Source organism: Pelecanus crispus, chromosome Z (assembly GCF_030463565.1).
Source record: "Pelecanus crispus isolate bPelCri1 chromosome Z, bPelCri1.pri, whole genome shotgun sequence".
NCBI lineage: Eukaryota > Metazoa > Chordata > Aves > Pelecaniformes > Pelecanidae > Pelecanus > Pelecanus crispus.
This window is the reverse complement of record NC_134676.1, coordinates 30384451-30407153: the sequence shown is the minus strand read 5'-3', so window position 1 is coordinate 30407153 and position 22703 is coordinate 30384451. Positions and strand designations below refer to the sequence as shown.

At 40.8% G+C, this 22703-nt stretch overlaps 1 protein-coding gene across 1 annotated transcript in view; it reads right to left on the bottom strand.

Moving 5' to 3' along the window:
* Window positions 1–22703, bottom strand: part of DOCK8 (dedicator of cytokinesis 8) — a 94676-nt gene that overhangs the window by 27458 nt on the left and 44515 nt on the right. The window contains exons 15-28 of the mRNA XM_075727029.1: window positions 20777–20894; window positions 19011–19081; window positions 18219–18357; window positions 16635–16736; window positions 15788–15883; window positions 14451–14685; window positions 13329–13493; window positions 11112–11287; window positions 9237–9332; window positions 7796–7891; window positions 6862–7011; window positions 4252–4365; window positions 3060–3215; window positions 151–290 (exon numbers count right to left, since the gene is read on the bottom strand). Of these exons, the coding sequence (XP_075583144.1) occupies window positions 151–290; window positions 3060–3215; window positions 4252–4365; window positions 6862–7011; window positions 7796–7891; window positions 9237–9332; window positions 11112–11287; window positions 13329–13493; window positions 14451–14685; window positions 15788–15883; window positions 16635–16736; window positions 18219–18357; window positions 19011–19081; window positions 20777–20894 (1854 nt within the window). The remainder of the gene's footprint in view (window positions 1–150; window positions 291–3059; window positions 3216–4251; window positions 4366–6861; window positions 7012–7795; window positions 7892–9236; window positions 9333–11111; window positions 11288–13328; window positions 13494–14450; window positions 14686–15787; window positions 15884–16634; window positions 16737–18218; window positions 18358–19010; window positions 19082–20776; window positions 20895–22703) is intronic.

The following is a 22703-nucleotide window of genomic DNA, read 5'->3' as shown; positions in this document are numbered from 1 at the left end:
TAAAACAATGACTGGGTTATTGCTATGTTACAGAGTGATTCACCAAAAAGAGTAGGGGAAACAGGACTACCTTGGAATCAAACTATGACCTTGCCAAGGGTAATAGTATGACTTGATCCCATTCTAAAATCTGAAAATTGGGATACCCACCCCTCGCTGTCTGTGTCCAGTGCTGCTGCCAATTCAGTGAAAAGTAAGCCGGTCAGAAAGTGCTGCTGACGGTATTCGGCTGAGAGGTCAAACATACCAGCAATTTTCTGGTCCTGGAAACTAGAGCAGGAGCTAGAGTTCTGCAGAAGTATATTAGAAGTGTTAAAGAATGATCACGGAAATCAAAGCTTCTTAAAGAGGTTGTAGTCACAGTCCATGTAGCTAACAGAAAATCTCTACCAGAGGAAAAGCACAGACTTTGAAAGAAGGTTGGACATTTTGCAGGAAAACATCTGAGTGTGAAATAAAAAGCATCTAGTCTCAAATGAGTTGCTTGCTAGGATGCAGACTCATCCTTTCCATTCTGTCTGAACAACACATTTGACATTTTTTGAGACACAAAATTCCTACCCTGTATTCATTAGTTTCGACAGGACTCAAAGTCAGAATTTCCTCCATGTTTACAACTCCTCATATTGCTCTCACTGTTGCAGAGGAGCCACTGGGCACTGTACAGCAAGAGGCTGCCCCTACAGTAAGAGGGACTTTGGTGTTAGAAGCTTTGCACTGTCCCTTCTTCAGCATCCATGTCTAGCAGGGAAGTAAGGTCAGGAAAGACGTGTGAACAGTGTTTCCTTTCACCCTGGAAATCCTTGGCTGAGCTTGCTGGCAGCTGGCATAATTTAAAGCAGCCTTCACACTGCTGTAACTTATGGCTATGACTGATATACAGCCAGCCCAGGAATGGAAAGTTGCTGCTATATATGTGTTGTGAACTTCTTAGCTTCTCCAATCATAGGTCTGTGCCACAGGTCACCTGGAATATTTTTGTCCCCTGGTCGGGTGAGCGTAAGTCTCAGACTCTACTCCCCAGTGCAGCCACTGGGGTTTATGAGTCCAAATTTTGCTTTTAATTTATATTCTTCAATATTCTCTCCCAATATTTCTGTCAGTCACCTGGGAACAGTCCCAGAAAATAAACACATGAAGTAGCAGTATACCACACTGTGGCAGCTGTCTTCCAGCACACCAGGTCAAATGAAACTCATGTCTCTGAGCAGCCCCATATTTTGGATCCACGTACTTAAGCCCACTCCCATTTCAACCTCAGGCAGACAGGCATTGGCTGTACTATGTTTGTGTGGAATAACGTTAAAGCATAGAGCACTCAGTTAAGTGAATTTGGCTTCTCTCCAAGAATTCCAAAAGATTTATTCACAAGGCCACATTTCTTACTGAAAATCTAACTCTAGCTGGGCAGCACTCCTGCAGACAGATCAAAATTACTGCAAGGGTGGTCAGCTAATGTATTAAATCATCCAAGGGCCACAAAAGCCTTACTGATTTGCACAGGTTGCACTTCATAGGTTAATCCTTAGGAGAAAAAGAGTTGATGATGTTGCTTGAAGGAAAGAATGATTAAATTGGTGTCTGCCCAGCTCTGGCTTGCTAGAACTCGTTGCAAGAGCTATGCTGACTTCTTTTTTCCCCCATAAGCAGAACAGTCCCATTTCTAGTTCTTTGGCATCCAGGATTAGCATTAAGCAAAACTATTGGGAAATCCTGACTCTAAGACCTTCATGCTTTGCTTTTAAGATTAGGAAAAACTTCAAGAAAATATTATTTACTATTATTGACCTGTCAGAACCCCTAAGGTATGAGATGTAGCACATCTTAGCATCCAACCAATTATTTGGCAATGACACTTGAAAAAGAAATCGTGAATTTGAGCTGCTTTGTTACTCAGAGTGTTTTTGTGCCTTCCACCATTCTTAGCTTCAGTACCATTCCCCTGCATCTACGGTCTGTGGCAATTATGGGGCACTGCACTGAAACGCTTCATCCCAGTCCTGACCTCTGCAAGACCACTGAGGTGGAAAACAGGCAGGTGAGCACCCTTTGTTAGGGTGTCTGCCCCATGGTAAAAGCAAGTTACCACCTAAGTGGAATGTAGAGGGGAAGAGCACAAGACTGACAAAATAGTGTGTGGCATGCCAGACAACAATTTCTTTATTGAATGCGTTTGTGAACTCCATGCCCAGGATGATGGATGGGACGTCCTGACATTCAGGAAGTCTAGAGCTGTGTCAGTATCAGGTCAAGTCTGGAAAAATGTGCATGTACTAGGAATGACATCCTGGGAGAAATGAGAAGTGATGAGGAGGGGCATTCACAAAAAATGTGTAGAGAGGCCCACTCAGGATGCCTGAGTATTTCCACACAGAAAAATCATAAAGTTCAAATAAAAGGGAAAACACTGTCCAGAAAACACAGAGAAATCACTGGCAAAGTTTTAGCATCATCTGTACCACTGGGGTGGCGAGGAACACAGAACAAAGAATGCTGCTATTTGGAAAGGAAAGCATGACAATCCTGCTCTGAACAACACTAAGGCTCAACAGAAATCTGTGATTCTGGGATATTGAAAATTGCAGTGTTTTAGTCACTAACTTACATAGTGGTAGCATCTACATCCACTTGGAGAACAAACAGTTCAGCTAGAATGTAAACGCGCAGAAAGTTTGCTGTGCACTACTACATGCCATAATTTTCCAAAACAGATACTGAAATACATATTTGTGGTTGCATATGTATGGGATATAGGTGCGCCTTCAGAGCCATGTTCCTTTTAGATCTTGTATGTCTACCTTAACAGTCATTTTCTGTTTGCACATTTCTAGAGGGGCACGTATCTGTGTCGTTAAGTCTTAACTCGTGTAGATGCAGTTTTGCAGTGGTACTCCATTAGTCTTTATTGTTCTACCCCTTTTCTTTCAAGGGGGAGTTGTTCTCCCTCATCCAACAGTGGCTGATTCTAACCTAAGTATCTGAATACAGAGCAACATAAGTCTTGCTCTACATGTGTGCTTCATGTGATGTTCATGCAGTATTGTCTAATGGATGCCTACCTGGGAGGATAAGGAGGGGGAAGGGGATGCTGGAGCAGATGTGGAGGTCATGAAGAAGAGGTTCAGATTGAGGTAATGCTCATGGCTGCAGAGAATCCTCAGGAACTCCAGTCTCATGGAAATCAGGGTGGAGAGTGAATTCAGTTTGTTTGAGAGCTAGAAAAGCAAACCAAAAAAGTGTCATGTGATGGGTGTGCACTATTTAAATTATCATGCAGTGAAATATCCTGCTTCCTGAAACAGAAATAGACAAACAGCCCAGCACACATTAAAATGCTCGCTGGTTCCCTGTACCTCACTAGTTTCCATCCATGAGCTGCTCTTTGTTTGGCAGTGGTGGTGTCTCTCTCCCCTCTCCCCACCTAACTTACCAACTTCCCAAGAGACAACCAATTGTTTTTTTTTTTCCTCCCAAAAGAAAAACATTCAATATCTCTTCCCTTTTGCATAACAGAAAGATTAAAACAAAACAAAACTCTGCTAAGTCTGTGCCAAACTCATAAAAAGTCCTGCTAGGCAACACAGAGCATCAGTGTCTTGTCATTTCCCTTCATATCAACAATGACGTCAGTGGAGTATTGCACTTACTATAGGAAACGGGGCTGGTAGCTGCCTTGTGTTCTCCTACCTACCATCAGCTGACAGGGGGGCCTTCCTTTGGCAGAAAAACTACAGCAGGTATATCGGGTCATAAAACGGAAGGAAAAGTTTCCCCTTCAAATACAACAAATAATTTCATAACAACATCCTTCTTCATAATTTCTTTTTAATTTGGGGGCCTTGTAAAGCAGGAAGACAGAGATGGATCATTTTCATTGAACCCCCCAAATCTAAAATACTGTCCATCACAGCAGTGTACTGGAAGATCAGAGACCAAAAGCTGCTCTGTATGGTCTGCAGACCCTGCTGCTAAGGGATGTAAAAATGTAAGGGAAGAAAAGTCGCTCCATGGATGCTCTGCAGCAGTGCAAGGTATGACATTTCTAAAAGAGTCTTAACCTCCATTCATTTTTTTTCTGCAAACCACAAATCAAAAGAGGTTTAAAGTCTCTGTGTATGCAATAAGAAATAGGAAATTTACCTGGCCCTTTAACACAACTCAAAGGATCTTGATGGATAAATGAATCAAACAGAACAGAACACTGGACTGGCTATAAGCCAAATGCAATCCCAATCAAGCAATGGTGCCTACCTGATTACAGTAATGTTTGATGAGATTAAACACAAATCCTCGGTCCATTAAAGAAAGAAGATCATACAAGAAAAATGCCAGGCTGATATTAATTTTTTCTGCTTGCTCACTTTCCTTTAAAAAAAAGGGGGAGAGGGGGAGAAGAATTGCAGTTATGCTATATAAAACTTATATAAAGACGGAAGACTTTTTAGAATAATTAAAACATAGTGTAGGGGACAGGTCCCAGAACCATCACATGGAAAATACTGGACAAGATTGTTTCAGTTCTCCAATTTATGTGATCTTGTTAAAATTATACAGAATCACTCCTGTAAATTATTTCAACTGCTGTAGCTTTCACAGAGGAATATCACAGGATGAATGAACAAGTTCACCTATGCAAACCTTTGGGCTGACAACAATGAAATGGAATTTGAGACCTGTTCTGAATTTTCTATGGGCTGCAATACTGCATATGCCTTTTTTTTTTTTCAATTGAAACTTTAACATTAGAGAATGCTGGTTTAGGTACTTAAAACACAAAATATTGTTTTAAAATATTAATAAAAATCTGCACTGGCTCTGCTGATGGAATGCCAAGTATTTTTTTTAGAAATTTTAAGTGCAAAACTGAGAGTAAAAAAATACTGCTAAGGTAAATCTGTGGGTTTTACCATTTAGCAGCTAAGCTCCTGCATGCTTAGAATTGGCCTGATTACCAGAGATATGCAGCCTGCAAGTAAAAGTCACAAAGAACTTCACGTGCCCTCCAAAATAAGGCTACAGTTACTTCAAACATACCAATTTAAATCATAAAATCTCAGCAGCATATGTAGTTCACCAAGAAGAATTTGTGGAGGTGCCTGAGGGATCTGCACACATTTAATGCTCAGAGCCCTCAGGTGGGTTCACTCAAGGCTGACAAGAGGAGATGATGGAGAAAAACATTGCCCTAGTCTTGTCTCTGACTTGTGAGAACAGATGTGCAGCACCTCAGGGTGGTAACAATTTAATTTTTCATTTTTCACCCTTTTTGTTACTGTTCAGGAATATATCTATCTATCTATCTCCTATGATCTCGAATTTACACAGCAAAACATTTTTGTACTGTGAAGAAAAAATTAGTTTTCCACTACCTTACTGGGTAGGCTAAAATATGCCAGATATATCACTGTAGAATCCCAGAGCAATCTAACGTGCTCAACCATGTATTGAAACATAGATTATTACTGCTTGGATTTAAAAATCAGACACACATTACCTACTGCTGCTCTGTACAACTAACCAATGGCCCTAATTCTGCAAACACTGCAGTGGGATTTTCACACATAATCAGGTTCTATACACTCACTCTATCAAAATCGAATTGAATTAACAGCCCATAAAAACCTGTGTATTTCTTGTGAGGAAGCCATGAAATACTAATCTCCTGGCAAAACCTACAGTTCTGTTAAAATATTTTTAATGTAACAAATTTTTATTACACAACGTATTTTAAAAAAAAAGTCACTGACACCTTAAGTAAGCATTTCTGTGGAAACGATTTCTCTGCACGTGGCTATCATAGAAGCACACCAAAGGATCAAGCAAAGGGTAAAGCTTCAGAACAACTTCTTGGTGGACAGTGACAATCATTTCTGCCATTCTCTGCCCCCAATTGTCTGGTCTTGGCCCTTTCCCAGTTTCTGCTCCTCAACAGAGCTGCTGGGCAAACATGGAGAAGTGGATCAGGAAACTGAGCTGGTTGAAAAGTGACCCAGCGGGCCAGCTCTTCTGCCTGGTCTGCTCCATGGCAGAGCACACTGCTGGGATAGCACAGTGCATTTGTCAGCTCTGGGGCATGAAAACAAGTCAGTTGCAACAACTGAACAAATAACAGTTACCCAGTGCCTATCTGTGGCCTTAGCTTTGTCCATTGGCCAGCGCAGATTGACATCAGTGGTGTAAGCTGACAGTACTAATGTTAAAATATAAATTAGATTTTGTGATCCTTTTATCCTTATAATCTGTTATATCAGTGCAACTTGTTAAAATGTATCAAGAGAAAGAATTTCATGGGATTTAGGGCTTATTTCTCGCCTTTAATTTTCATGTGGCCAGTGCTTCTTTAAAGACATCTGGGGTTAGATCACTCATGGCTGGATTTTGCAACCCACAGGAGGAATACTGCCTTCATATTGCATAGCCCACTGACGTCGGAGAAGTCAAATGTGGAACAAAACACTATGCAGTAGAAATGAGGGTAACAGAAAAAGGGGAATAAAAGGAATAAGACCTGCTTAGGCTGCAGTTTGATGCCCTGGCTAACCTGACATAAAGCAGCACTGCCACTGAAATTGAGCGTCCAACCCTTCCTGTCGATGGGAAAGGGGATTCCCTCTCTGCACCCTGCAGCCACACTGAGAAGCAGGCTGGGGAGCTGAGCTGAATATAAATGAACTGTCTGCCAGGGGAGCACAAGGCTGCCCCTTGCATAGCTACAACTCTCACTTAAGGTCCATGTGACAATACCGCCTCAGTTTTGGCCTAATTCTAGTGACGCTGCTGAAGGTGAAATGGGATTAAACACAGTTCAGTGTAACACAGGGTGAACAGCAAGGATCCGTGGTGCTTATTTAATGTGTTTACCTTCTGTGGTTTGACTAAAAGTGCAGCAATCTCAGAAGTAACCACACTAACTATAGTGGTAATATCATCTTTGAAGCGATCGGAGAACCGGCTTCTTCGTGGGTTGTCTTGCTTCTCTATGTTGTGAACATACTGAGCCATACTCTTTATCTACAAAGCAGAAAAAAAAAAAAAAATTAAAAATGCCCAAACTGGAGGTAAAACTTTAAGTTAGTCCATGGGAGTAAGATTCCCTACTTGTTTTCCCCAGAATGTAATCACTCCCATCTTCTCAGAGCTGCTGTGATAAATCCTACACATACTGGCAATGGCAATAGAGAGCCTAAAACTCAGAGACAGACGCTGATTCCTGTTCATGTTCACACAGTTGGCTACTCTCAGCAGCTGAAATCAGAATCACCCTCCCCAGTCCCTTCCATCTGCAGCTCTGAAATGCTGCTGTTTGCAACTTTTGTCCTTCATGATGACAGCCAGGGAGTGACACTTCTGGAATTAATTCTTATTTCTTGACCCACTGTTGGGTTGCTTATATGCTGCCAGGGGAAATCAGTATGTTTTTTCCACTGACATTCATCACCTCAGGGCTCTGTGAAACTGTGAGTTTGGGAAGCCTTGTCACCGCTCCCATGTTGTTAACAAAGTGGAAAAGACAGGAACAGGTATTCACAGAAAATGAATGGCTCAGTTTGATATCTGTCTTTTAGCCTTCTGCAAGCTGTGGACTGCTGTGCGTGTAGTTCATGCAGAACTTTGCCATTACAGGCTGCCAGTGGCAAATAGGCTGAATATGGAGAATTCTTTAGTTGTACTTCCATTACATCCTTTTCACACTGGGTCTGAATAACTGAAGAGATCACCACCTAACTAAATCTGTGCAAACCTGCTCAATTTCACCATTAACTTAGTGGTAGTTTTTATCACTGTCAAATCTTACCAGGAGCTCAAAGAAGAACCAGGCATACTTGAAGACAGATTCTCTCACCATACCCGTGCTGACCACCATCTGCAGTGCCAGCTCCTCATGGAAATGCTAGATAATAAACACAGAGAATTGGGAAATGGTTTTTCAATCAATTCATCTTCCAGTTTCAACATCCCCCCTCTTCCCTGTGGGAAACTCCCCCATACTGGAGAGTCAGTGGCAGGATGGGGATGTGTGGACATCCCTGTAGGATGAGAAGGCGGATCTGACCAAAATGACATACAAAGAATGTTGGTGGCAAAAAGACTTTGGGGCCCACTTTTCTGTGGATCCAGAACCCTGGATATCTAAACTGGGAAATGTCTTTGGTCTATCCTCAGGCCATTGGCTGTGTGCATGACAGGGAGCAGTCATGTTCCCCGCCCCCCCCCCCCCCCCCCCCCCCGCCCGCCCTTAGCATTTCCATTTAGCAATCCATGGTTTTTGAGAGAAGGTAGAAGTAAGATTGTCTCTGTGGTGGGAGAGAAGGACACAGCAATAACCACAGCAGAGCTTGTACAGAGGTTTGTAGTTGGAGACAATACTCTTTGCAGTGAGATCTGACCGTAAGACATCCAATCCCAATGATCTAAACTTTTAGGAAACTCAGATCTGGACTAAAAATTTATTGCATTGTTTCTTTCCCATTCCTGACAAAAACAATAAAGCTAATGAGACTCATAAGCATATTTCCATTGAATAGGACATATTAATCCATCCAATATTCAGATTGGGTATAAACCTCTATGTTTTTTGGCAGAAATCAAAGCAATCAACAGGGGTAAGAAAGGAGAGTTTCTTAACCGTAACTCAGATTCTGAACTGCTCATTGCAGGGTTTTTCCCCTGCTTCTTCATCCAAAGCCACTGCTGCTGATCAATGCCAAACAGAAGACACAGCTCTGGAAAGATTATCTATGTAATATAGTATCTTCTATGTTGTTAAAAAGCTATTTGGGAGTACACACTCAAGATAGGAAGGAATTTCTTGATTCTAAAAGCTACAAAAAGGGGACAAGAAAAACATTCTTTACAGAAGAAAGAGATGGCAAACATTTCTGAATGCAGTTTACTTTAACATGTAAAGGCAGGTATCCAAGGGTAAACAGCAATGGAAAAAGACAGATGCCCTAACACTTTGAGAAAAGAGAGCAAAAGGGAGGATCCAGGCAGGCTGCTACTTGTCTAAATCTGTCCTGGAAAAAGAATTTAAAGACTCTGGAGCAGAAGCAGAAAAGTTTGGGTAATATTTACCCACTACTCAATATTCCATCACAAATTCCTTGTTTGATAAAACTGGTTGTTATTTTGTTCTCTCTCTCCCCTCTTCTCATTTAGAAGTGCCAATTACCAGCACTGCCTCAGGAGGCTCCAGGCTCTGTTAATGTGTGCTCTCATGCTTAGAGGTAGGCTACCTTTTTATTGGATGGTCTTGGGCTTGCAGAAACACTTGGTATGTCATTTGTTCCTTCAACACAGAAAGACATCCGACTGGAGCTGTGATCCATAGGCTGGAGGGCAGAGGAAAAACATAATAGTAAGTTAACACGTAAGCTAATTAACAGAGGAGAAATCAGCAGCGGTGGTTTTTTTGGAAGGTATGCACAGATGTTCACCTAAACAGCTCTTCTCTTCCCTTCTCCCCATCCCCCTTCCCAGTGGAGGCCACGACCATTGAATGCAGCAGCCGCAGGAGCGTGCAAATGCCAACACTGCCATCACGTGCCCAATTTCAGCACTGCAGCTGTATTTTGGAAGCGCTACATTCACCCTGTCAAGGATAACTTTCCTTTAAGTTTATCCGGTGGTACTACATCTGAAATTAACTAGCATCTGGGAGTCTTCCTTCCATTAAAAGTAATGCCAATTTAAAAGGCAGTGAAATGGCAGTAGCCAATTGTAAATAGCTACATTTATCAATGTGATAAAGGTGTAATATAAAACATTTTAATTTTGTACTAATTTGGAAAAAAAATTGCCTTAAGCTCTGTTTTTTTAGGATACAGTACATTAGAGTAAAATTCATAAAGCTATTAAGTTCAAATCTACATTATTAAGAATTTCTAAGGATGAATATGTATGCCCATATAAACAATTCAAACAGATTGGCAAAGCCTGTGCATCTTACTAGTTCTGGTTTAATTTGCTGAAGACAAGCACCGGTTCACTTTTTAACTGGAGAGGCATGTGATCGTTCAATGGAGGAAAGACTTCAGAACGACTCTGAAGATAACCTGCCTGAGAAGCAGTATTTTATATATGTAACACTCAAAGAAAAGGGAGGGGGGATATGGTTCAGAGCTCAGCAGACATGATGCTGCGGAGCTCTACCAGGGCTGCAGCTACGACCAGGCTCCTTGCACAGGGCAAAAAATCCTGCTTTTGTCAGATGCACAACTTCCCAGCTCCTGCTGAGTGGGGAACGCTAGATTTTGGTTTCTGCAGAGAACTGAGCACAGCCGTCCTCATAAAGCTCCTGGGATGAGCCTGGGATGCTGTAGATGAGCAAGCACCAGGTGCCAATCAGGGAAGAAAAACCCTGCTTCTCGGCTGTCATCTTCCTTTCTATCCTGCAAGCTGTTGGTGCCATATGTAGTTGTGGATGAGAAAGACAGAGGAAGTTTTGTGTTTCACTCTGTGGCTGTGTAAAGTATTTGGAAAGCCCCAGTTACAAAATACACATATGGTATCTGTACTATAGCTGATATAAAATCATGGGGCTGCTGTCATACAAATTGCCTACTCTTGTTTAGCAGGAAACTATTTAGCACTAAACAGGCTCTGTGATTTTTTTTTTTTTTTTTTTTTTTTAAAGCGAGTTAAAAGGAGCAAGAATAAATTATAAGTGCATTTTAGGAAAACTATTTCCCTTCCAAGGACTCTTTCACGCCTTTCAGAAAGTGAATCTGTTCCCAGTGTAATCAATAGTAGTCTTTTCTCACACTGACTGCACAACCTGGGCCAGCCCATGCCGCCAGATGTGAACAGAACCTAAATTTCAGGAAGAACAGGAGAGTGAGGCATGTTAAAAAAGCAAATCCCTCTGTGGAGTGTCTAAGCCTCAAACAAGAGACAGAGTTCTTAACTCTTGCTCTCTTCACTAATAAAGAGACATCAGAATTTAGCAATGGGATTTAACGTGTGTCTATGCCAAATCAGATAAATAGTAAATGCTTCTGGTGATACATACAGCACATTTACAAGAAGCAAATCCAACTGTCAAGGAACAAATCCAGATTATTAGGTTTCGGCCCATACAATTCTCCAGATATTGGACTTTGTTCTCTTACCTTGGATGACATGATGTTTTTGACCTCCTCATCAGTAGCAGTTTGTGCAACAGTGATGTCAGGATTGCTGCAGCTTATCACTCGGCTCTGCAGGAGTTTACTCCCAACAGACACTGCAGAAGTGCGTCCAAATGTGTAATAACGAGACTCTGTCAAAATGGCACTGCTGCCTGCACCTGCTTATAGGGATATGTTTGAACTTAGACTAAAGGACATATATACGAGACATACATGAAATTCAAGCCAGCTTTGCTCAGTGCTGTAATAGCATCAGCATTTTGAATAGCATAAATCTCCTGAAAATCTCACCACCAACTGCTTCATTAACAAATTATATAGGCATTGAATGATAAGGTGCAGATGTTTTCCAAGTCAACAGCCCACAGGTTGATTGCACAAGCAGCAACAAAAGATTAACAGGGCTACCTGAGCAGCAGCACTATTACAATAGCTCTTTATTCTTCCCATCGGCTTTTTTAATTTGCTTTAGATTAAGAGAAGATTCAAAGGCCTAAACACAAAATACCACCTTCAACACATAACATTTAACACCAAGTTCAAAGTACCCAAGGAAGCAGGGAGCACTGCCAGAAGGAATTTCACTAAACGATTACCTAGTTTTCAGCTTCCCCATGGACCTTATTTTTCCAGGGTAACGAATTTCCAAGTGTAGGCAAGCTCAGAGACTTTAGCACATCCTAATATCAGTCTTAATGTCCGTCAAGGGGGATTTAAATGAATATTTGAAAGAGAAAAGGGCCAACATATCTTTAGCTCCCATAGCACAGCTGCTTGGTGGCAAGTCAGTTAATATATAGCAACTGATCAAATGAATCCTATAGGTTTTAGGACAATGGACTGCAGCGGAATAACAGAATGGTTGAGGTTGTAAGGGACCTCTGGAGGTCATCTGGTCCAACCCCTCTGCTCAGGCAGGGCCACCTAGAGCCAGCTGCCCAGGACCATGTCCAGATGGCTTTCTAATATCAACAAGGCAAGAGACTCCAACACCTCTTTGGGCAATCTGTGCCAGTGCTCCGTCACCATCACAGGAAAAAAGTGTTTCCTGATGTTCAGAGGGAACCTCCTGTGTTTCAGTTTGCGCCCATTGCCTCTGGTCCTATCACTGGGCACCACTGGGAACAGCCTGGTTCTGTCTTCTTTACACCCTCCCTTCAGGTCTTTGTATACATTGAAGACCCTCCCTGAGCCTTCTCTTCTCCAGGCTGAGCAGTCACAGCTCTCAGCCTTTCCTCATTGGAGAGATGCTCCAGTCCCTTCATCACCCTTGTCACACTTGGCTGGTCTCTCTCCAGTATGTCCCTATCTCTCTTGTACTGAGGAGCCCAGAACTGGACACAGGCCTGCAGGTGTGGCCTCACCAGTGCTTAGTAGAGGAGAAGGATCACCTTCCTCAACCTGCTGGCCAACATACAGGATTTTATCCTCTGACCCCATCCCTAATGCAATGGAGAAATTGGCAGAGCTTGGCCCTATGCCACTTGGCAGTGAGTTAGTTGGCATGGAAAGTAGTTTACTGATGTACGGGGCAGTAAGAAATTGGCCTCTTAGGGCCATTTTAGTTTCTGGAGGAAATTCCTCTAAAGAAAGCCTCAGTTTAGGAGATGTCTCTCACTTTCATCTTCATGAAACTACAGCATTGCATATAGCTGTGGAGTCCTCTCACCCCAACCCTGCATCTTAAATGAATGACTGAGAGAGATTATAGAATCATAGATTTGTTTAGGTTGGAAAAGACCTTTAAGATCATCCAGTCCAACCATTAACCTAACATTACCAAGTCCACCACTAAACCAATTAAGGGTAGAGTAGCAGTTTCATGTTTCCTGGCTTGGTGGCTGGATTATTTATAATGAAAGTAAAAACTAGGAATCATCAAGATTAGCAAGGACCTCTAAGATCATCATTCCAATCATCAACCCAACACCACCATGCCCACCAAACCATGTCCCAGACTGCCACATCTATGCGGGGCAAGTCCATGTTTCTTTTCACAGTGCTGAGATCCCTGACCTTTCTCTGAGAAAAACAATATATCTGAACAGTGCTGCGCTTAAACGGTATGCAGTCTGGGTCTGAGAAGTTGTGTTTGCTATTTTATAGGTCAGTTCCCTAAGTCCTCCTCTCAGAAGCACCATGCTGAATAGCATGTATAAATAAAAAAGAATTCTTTTGCAACCCTTGCATCAATATTACCTGGTTTGACTACTTCTCTTTGAGGGTCTGGCAGGCGAAATACATAGTAGACATAAGATGCCAGGAGGCAATTCCTCCCGTGCTGGTCTTTGCTAAGGTCTTTGCTGTTGTGAAGACTGTTCACTATTGCAACCACAGATTCAAAGGCAAACTGTGAGAAGTTGGCTGTGAAACAAGGGCAAGAATTAGTCTCAGCGCTGAAGGGTATAATATAATTAGGTGAAGGCGTTCTTTGTAACAACAACAACCAACCCTACATACTTTAATTCAGTCCTTAACAAATTCAGAGCTCTAACAGCAATTGCTATACCTGACCAGACCCAAGATCTACATAGGCCAATAACCACTCTTCAGTAGACTCACTGACTTTCAACCCAATCACTGTTACTGCATCACTTTGTGCTATGTAAAAAAGCAGACCATAATTGTTAATTACCATTTCTAGCAGCCTTCACGCATTTCCTATAAAATACCTACTTGAAGAACACTAAGACTCATTATTCACAGCTGACAGGCAAATACAAGCTAGCAGGCTTTTCCACAAATACTATAGTGGATGACAAGTGTTGACTACCAAAATAAGACAGGAAATAAACTACACTACTGTCTCCAAGTGTGCCTTCCCTCCAGAGTTAACGTATATGATGGGCAGCTGGCAGCCTCAGCAACAGCAAAATCTGTATGCATTACTATACCCTCTCTGTTTTTGTACTCACCCAATTCTGTCTAAAGATATTTGGGCAGAGGATATGGTGCAGTCAGCAATGTCAGCTGTAGGACAAGTGATTTTGCTGGTGTTTTCCTTGCAAAACAACTGAATTCCAAACAAAGTTAAACCACAACCCCCTTTCTGACCTGTATTTCCAGATAAGTAAACTACTACAATTCAACATATCTCCCAAACAGCGTCTGACAGTCTTATATTTAGGGGGAAAAGGAAAGAAGGCAGGAATTCAGTTAAACCTGATTAAATTGTGCAGTGAAACTCTGTCTTGAGAAGCACAACTCTTTCTGAAGTGGACTACCCCAATGCTAAATCTGAGCCTGGATATTTGGCAATCATTTCCCCCACATCTCTCTGTTGGTTGCACTACTGCTGCAAGGCCATGCACCAGTAAATACCTGTCTGGCCAGCTATGACCATGGGCTGTACAGCAAGCTGGAAAAGTTTATCTAGTACCAAATGTAAAAACAAGACAAGAGGTTCAAGGCGTGAAGAATTCAAACAGATAATGCTGAGTTTCAATTCATGTTCCAGTGTAGCCTCTGTAATCTTCTGGTCCATCAGTCGAATGGGGAATGTCACTTGACTTTCCAGAGAATGGCACAGAGTAAAGAACTTCTCCAGGTGATTGTCCTGCAAATACAATGCACTCATAGTTAACGAAGTCGATACAGTTCAGGCTGTGCTAGCTAAGCAAAGCCTGATTGTCCCACCTGATTGAATGAGAGAAAATATTTTCACCCTTCGGGCTTGCAGTGGTGGTTAGCCCTAGAGATCAATTTGTAAAGTGGCTGTCACAGCCTTTTGTTTGCTCCTTTTCATCTGGCTCAAATTCGGACTGTCATTAGACCAGATTAAAAGCAGAAAAGTTAAAGCCCTCACTAAAGTGATTGCTTCACTTAATGAAAAAAGTGTTCCCTCTCTCTGATAAAACTCTGTCACACCACAGGTCTATAGGCCCTCTGCCACCCACACCTAAGTTCCAGCTACATGCAAGTTATGTGCCTTATGAGTATGCCCTACTTGTATTTAAAAAGCATGCTGCAAAGGGGTGATGGACCTGATTCAGACACAGGGCCTCCATGTCCTTTGTTAGGACGTAGCTACCGGGGTTAACTAGAATGGGATGATGGGTAGGAGACACTGTAAAGCAGCAGAAACAAAATGAAGCTGCTCTGCCTCAAACCAGTATCCCAGTAAGATGGGCAAATCTCCAATTTCCTATCACATAAATGACCAGAATTGTAGCGGTCTCGTTCAGCACAAAGCTTGTGTCCCCACCTCACATTGCATTGATGCTGAGCCGCGTAAAGCATTCTGGCAGTGTAACCTGTCCCTACAGGCGGGGAGGTGCTATGTGTCTCCAGATGTAGACACAATGCCTGAACTAGCCTTGCAGAATAGAAGATGCAGACTGCAGAAACTGGCACTGTGCCCTGCCAGTGTGTTTCAAACACAGCCTAAGCAGACCGTTGCTGAGCTGAGAGGACACCAGGCTCTACTGCTCGTTGTGACTTGCTGCTGAGAGTGCTCATTTTTTCACTTGTACCAATATATTACATTTCACCAAAGGATTTCATTCATTGAGGATATCAGGTTATTTCCATAGCTACTAGTTGTTTTTAAACCTGTGTGGGCTTAAACATCTCCATTTCATAAACCTCCTAAGTTGGCCTGGACATCTGAATTCTCTTTGAAATGAAACTACAGCTGTGTGTTGTTTTAGATGCATTACCTGAGTATGAACAGATGAAACAGCTTGCACTTCAACATTGAAAACACCCTTGTGCCCTTCAACCCACTTAATAGGTGGTGTCTGACATGGAACTTTCTGTGATGGAAAAGAAATATGGAAATCATCGCCTTCCTTTTAATGATCAAACAGAAAGTCTGTTTACACAGGGATCTATAGGGTATTCGCGCTATTCACTTCATTTTAGATATCCGAATTCAGTGCCATACAGAGGACCACAGCTAGGCATCTTCTTGTTCTCACAGACTAGATGGAGAGAAGTTGATGCATTGAACAGGGCAATTTGGAGCCCTTCAGCTCGATGCCTAGCACAGACAGTGCAAACATACATCTTCTGATGGGATATTTTTAAGGTTAGAAGTTCCAAGTTAAAGCACTGCCAAAGGCACTCCATGGTGATGTGGTGCAGTTTTAACCCTCTGGACAGTTTCCTACTTGCCATATTTACTCAGAGGGCACAGTTTTCTGCTCCAGTAGCAGCACCTGATTCCAATTCTCCTCCCTCTCCCACATAGCCACAAAAAAATGAGCAAATCATCCTATGGAAGAAAGCAAATTATTGACTTGACACCCTCTAAACAAATGTATCCTTGATTAGACAATTTACAAGGATGTGCCTGGATAACTACTTTAAAAAACACAATATAACAATATACAATAATAACACCAGTGACAATAATAACAACAACATTTTTCTCCAGAGCTTTCCCCTTTTAAAGTACAAAAAGGAGGCACTGTCTACAAGCAGACAGAAACGTTAGTTTGTAAAACACTTATACTGTTCTTCTACATTAGGAAAATATTATCTTTTCATAATTTGCTTTGTTACCTCAGGAGAGTGAATTGAATAGTGGAAAGGCAGCTTATCCAATGCAACAGGAAGACAATAATGCCCAGTTTGAAGACGATCGTTTAATAGAATCGGCAGCCACTGAAACAAATGAAGAGAAAATACAGCAATATTCATGACTATAGATGATTAGGGCTATTTATCTAATTTGTTATGTACAGTCAACAAAACAACAAATGAGATATTGACCCAACCATCTCTGCTCTCACCCATTCAACAGTAATTTCTTTGCATTTTGAATTCACTGATGGCTACTGTAGAAAAATGTACAAGACTGCTTTACAAACTACCCCTTTTGAAGAAAACAAACACAGAGCTTTTCATGTGTGACATATATTTTTCTAATAAATACTACCATAAGGATTTAGTGGAGTCCATGTTTTTATTTTAAAAAAATCACGTATCTTGAATAGACTGATCCTTGGCTTTGAGGCAAATCAACAGAGTTGAGGTTTTGCTAAGGATAAATTGAACATCTTGGTTGTGGTGACCATGAGGATTAAGGCCAGAATAACTTATCATAACTCTCTACTGATATTTGGACACACTTAATTTTTCTCCTATTCAAGTCTGAAAGAGGCTGTGCATTTCAGTATCACAGGGCAGAAACATTTTGTATTTAGGTGAACAGAAGCTTGAAAATTATGTCCTCACCTATGCCAGGTCTTGCTCCTGAACTACAAACTAATTTACCTCTTACCAATCCCAGTGACATTGTTGGGACTATATCTGTCCATAAAAGAAAGCCCATTTGAAAGGATTCTCAGCACTGGGATCAAAACCAAATACAAACTTCATAGCAGGAAGACATGGAAAACACTTGTGTGGCCTCACAGCTCAATTGCTGACCATAGCACTAGGACATTTTCAAATCTGAAGTAGTATCATCATCTATGCTTTCCTCTTATTTTAAAATCTTTCCAGTTAAAAATATCAATTGATAAAGAAAAGGTCAAAGAGACTATGCTACAATATGTATTTCTGAAGCAAAGACATGCTAGTCTCAACATGAAGATAACGAATGCAGGAGAATTACATTTTACCTTCTAGATTCCTTCTGGTTTTTAATTTTGATGTGGGTAAAAGATACTTTAGAACATAAATGATATGCCATATAAAACCTAATTGAAAATATTATATTAGTTGTTACCTAATGTATGAACATGTCAGATAGCAGTAAGTAATTGTAATTGTGTATGTTTGGGGTTTTTTCTGCAACAAATAGAATCTAACAGAATTAGGTGATATGCTATAAAGCATTGCTGTTGCAAATATTTAGATGCATACTTAACTTCAGTTGCATCAGGTGAATTCATCAACTTCAAAGACACTTAACAATATAAAATTACAGGATGAGGATGTAACAGCACAGGTTGCATCCGGTTTCTGTGAATTAACATTAAGACTTTCTACTGGTTTTGATGTATTACCATAACCAGAAAGGGAATCTATGACAAAATTCTTGATAAGCAAAGAGTCTGTTTACACTGGATGTAGATACATACATATATATATACATGCACACACACATGCACACACACTTATATATCACATGGAACTTACTGAATACCCAATGAGGGTTTCCACAGATGCTCCTTGCTTTGGCTGGCAGCTGATGTGATAGAATGTGAATAGCAGATGGTGTTTCTCTGTGAGTTTTGCTGGCAGCTTAATTTTCACTTCTTCATAAAAGTCAGGGGACCTGTTTAAAAAAAATGGCAAGCACATTTCCAATGTAAGTATGAGACTGAGCAGAAGGCAAATTTGCCAGTAGGCTTTTAGATACTATAAATCCTGAAAACAGCCTCAGAGCTGAGTTAAACAAAGAACATATATATACAGCTATGTTTATGAACTATCTACAGCTCTGAATCAGGAAGAGCAAAGATGGTATCAGCTGGAATGTTTCAGCTTTCACCCATCTCTGTACTTTCAAAAACATTCAGTCTTAATTTTGGGTTCCAACGTATTTATTGTGTAAATCCTAAATCCTGAGTCCACATTCACAAGAATGAGAATGTCCCTTCAGCTCTTTTGCATCTGTGAATTCATCAAAGTGAATGCTGTTACAAAGCTGCGCTGCTGCTTCCTGCTTCTGCTCCTTAATCTTCAGGTTAGCAATATTCTCAACTAACCTCCGAAAAGCTCCAAAAAGAAAAGCAATGGTCAATAACGCAATGGTCACTTATGCCAATGCATGTAGCAATCCAAATTAGATATGACAAATTCACATAAAATGTAAATGTTTAAAATGTATTAGTACCAGCATTCCTTGATGAACTAGGTAGGCTAAGAATTATGTAAAGAGGTTATGATTAATACTTCTCGAGTCATAAAAATAGTAACAATACTTACTTATTATGATATGTGATAGCTGTGTATATTTCTTGCACAAATTCTGGACCTGAAGATTTCCCAAAAATTACCTAAGTTAAGAAGAAAAGAATGTAACAGCAGCCAGGTCTAAAGCATTTAAATGTCATCATCTTGTATAAATTTTAAGAGAGTATATGAAGGCTGAAAATGACTCTTCAATTTTATCCTAACATGTTGACACAAATGTGTCATATCACCAAGCATCTTCCCACACACAATTCAGGCTAAAACATCAGGAAAATGGAGCAGATGTAATTTCCAGAGCCACTGACTACCTCATCACATTCTCCAGTCATGCACTAAAAAGTTAGGAATTGCAGGAATAAAGTTATGATAAGCCTTTTACACATTGTCACACCGCCTTAACTAAATGCTAAAAAGTTAAATTAAAATTAATTTTAGAAGTTTGCTTTTCAGTTGTAGCCTGCTCATTTAGGGTGCGATCCATCTCACCTTACCTTACAGGTCCAAATTTCCTTTACAATCAATGAAGAAAAAATAGGCATTTTTGGTGCTTGATTTCCTTCCCTCATTTCAGACACAGCCTCATGGGAGGGTCCTGGAATCCAGTAACTTTAAAGGGAGCCCTGGGAGCTGAGCTTAGACAAGGATATCTGTACAGCACAAGCTCACATGTATTGAGATGAAGCTCTCACAGTGGAGAGGGATGCCAGATGAACTGTGTCTGTCCTAAGCATTTCTCACAACCTAATCATAATATGGGCAGAGTTTAAGAAAACCAACAATGCAGTATTGTGTAAAAGACAGTGTTATATTCACATGGCACAGCTCCAGCTCTGGAAGAAGTGTGTCTTGGGAAAGCACTGTGCTGATGATCTGATTTCAGTTCCAGACCTATGTGGAGTAAGGCTGTGAAGTATACACTGTACAGTGTCAGCATGCTGATAAAGGCTGGTCAGATGTCAGTCCTTGCTCAAATATGTTGTTAGATTAAAGTTCCTCAAAGTAGTACTTCCACTCATTTTTCTCCCACTCTAACACAGAAAATCACAGAAGATTTTTATCCCAGTGTCATTCTCAAATAGCCAATTACACTGTCTGAAAATTTCCCAAAAACTTCAGGCTGAAGCAGATGTCTGGGTTAGAAAACTTTAAACTGAACATCTGAAGCTTTGTAAAGCTGAAGAGAGGATCTTATAATGAGAAACGTTTAACAACCTGAACATAGACAGTGCTGCCTGCTCAGCTAGTAGTGCACATGTATGCCCTAAAAGACAGTGCGTTTCAAACATGGAAAACTCTACCTGCACTGCATAATTGTGCACCTGTTCAGATTCAGGCAATGAAGATCCCAGCTTCTACCCTCCAGTGTTACACCTGAATATTTGTGTACACATAGTGTGTATGAAGGAGATTTACACTGGAACATAGACTACATCATTCTTAAAAGGTCTGTGAAGCTCTGTGAACGTTACCCTTAGAATTTCCAACACAGCATTGATTTAATATGATGTCACTCTTCTGAAATAAGGTAGGAAGACTTAGATAAGAGGGAGTAATATGCCTTTGCTCCACTTGAGTGACAAGTCTTTCCTGTTGTGGGTAAGGACTACAGCGTTGCTTTCTGATGAGAATGACAAACTTCACCAGCTCTCTGATGTTAGGCTTCCTACGGCCTCACTAGAAACTGTGGTGATGGGAAGTAAACAATGAGTTATCTTTTCAGAGGTTCCTCAGGAATGCACATAAGCAAAAGTCTGCTAAGAAATCTCAGCTTTTATTACCGGCATTGCACAGGATGGGTCTTCGCCACACATAAACTGGATCTTGATGGTAATGTTTCTTGCAGAAGCTGGTCGGTTAGCAAAATTCAGCCTCTGAGGGTAAACATAGAGGAGATTTCTGGAAGAAAGAAAAGATAGAATAAAATGGGTAAATGGCAGGCATTTGTGTTTCAAAATGAAGTGCACAAACTAGCATTTTGCTGATTCCTCTTCCTGTGCTTCAATTTCACCTAGATAGTGAAAGTTTTGCCAGAACTCCATTTCAAAAGTTCACAGGGAAAAGGTAAGTTCTTGCTGTGACACATAGAACATCCTATGTTTAAGGTTTCTCATACAGTAAGCTATATCTTTGAGAAAGCAGTCCTCCTATCTCTCTTTTTTTTGAAATATATAATTCCCAATTACAAATGAATTAATATCTTTGCTTGAGGTACTGAAAGCGTGAATCTCTCAAGAAAGCAGCTCCCTTCTCAGCTGTGAAGATTCACATTTTGGAAGGGGCAAGGAATCACTCAGGGGTTATAAAAACAAGTAAACCAGCAAATAAAACCAACAACTGAAGTTCATACATTCCTAGCTTATAGCAACAAAATGGCATGTATTTCTAAGTTATGCAAATCAAAAAGCAGTATCAATGAACCTGAGTAAATACAAACAAGAAATTTTGAACTATGATTCTAGAAACTGACATTTTTTAGTAATGAATATTAATAATGCTTTAAAATACAGCATCCTTTGCTGTTTACTAGCTTCTGTACATGGACAGATCTCTGAACTTAAAAAGCACCTTTAATTTCTGTGGGGAATTTGGCAGCATAGATGGTCTTTCAAGTTCAAAACCCAACAATTCTAGTAGAAGAGTCAAAATGCTAATAGAAAGCTTCTTCTCCAGTGAAGTCTATTAATTCTGAGATTTCAGTCAGACCTGGATTGCACACATTCTGGCTTCACTATTATGGCTATTTAATGTCTCATTTTCCCATTCTGGTATAGGATTCTCACTGTTTGCCCTGAGTGTAAGGAATAAGACAGTAGTTGGTGGAGGCACACTGACTTCCAATGAGAAACAATGAGAACTACTCATGGGCTTTCATAATTTTTGTCTGTGACAGTCAGAAGCTACACACAAAATCGCCCTGTCCTTATCACAGATATCTCCTCAGCACCATCGTCAGCTGAAAATGGGGAGCAGCTTTGGAGAATGTTGTCATTAAGTCACACTTCCGTCTTCCATCCCAAGACCTGGAAAGCTGTGGTTGATTCTCCTTATTGCCATGTGTCACAATGTGACAATACTCTTCAACTACAGAGTCCAAGCTACTTTGCTAACCAACATACGCTGCATCGGCCATGACATGCTTTAGCAAACAAACTAACATGTTGCTTGCCTTTCCCTTTGTTCAGAATACTACTCCTGTCTGACACACTAATGCACTTTCTTCCTTACCTTCTTAAATGCAATTTCTGCTCTGCCAAATTCTCTCCAAGATGATATTAGGAAAAGCTAAGTGAAAGAGGGAAATATATTGGTAACCTCCACTGAATTATGCTTGGGGCAATGACATATTAAATGAAGGATATTATCAATATTACATCTGCCAGAGGTGAAGAAATACATGTAGGGGAGGCTGTATAATCCAGTCGTTGTTTCATTAATCTACAGCCCAGCAGAAGATGTCACAAATCCATATAATGTCCCTGAGCACTGGATTTTACATTTAGATGTGACTTGAGATGAAAGATATGTAAAATCACAAACAGGGAGCTCTCTGCTGACTACACAACCAAGGAAGCATTATTCCAGCAAGTACTGTACTGAAGAGCTAAAGCTTGTGCCTTTTATGCTCAAGCAGTTTTAGAGATCTTGCTTACATGTGTATAAAACCCATCAGTACTGAGGAAGAACAGAGGCAAATGCTGACTCTGG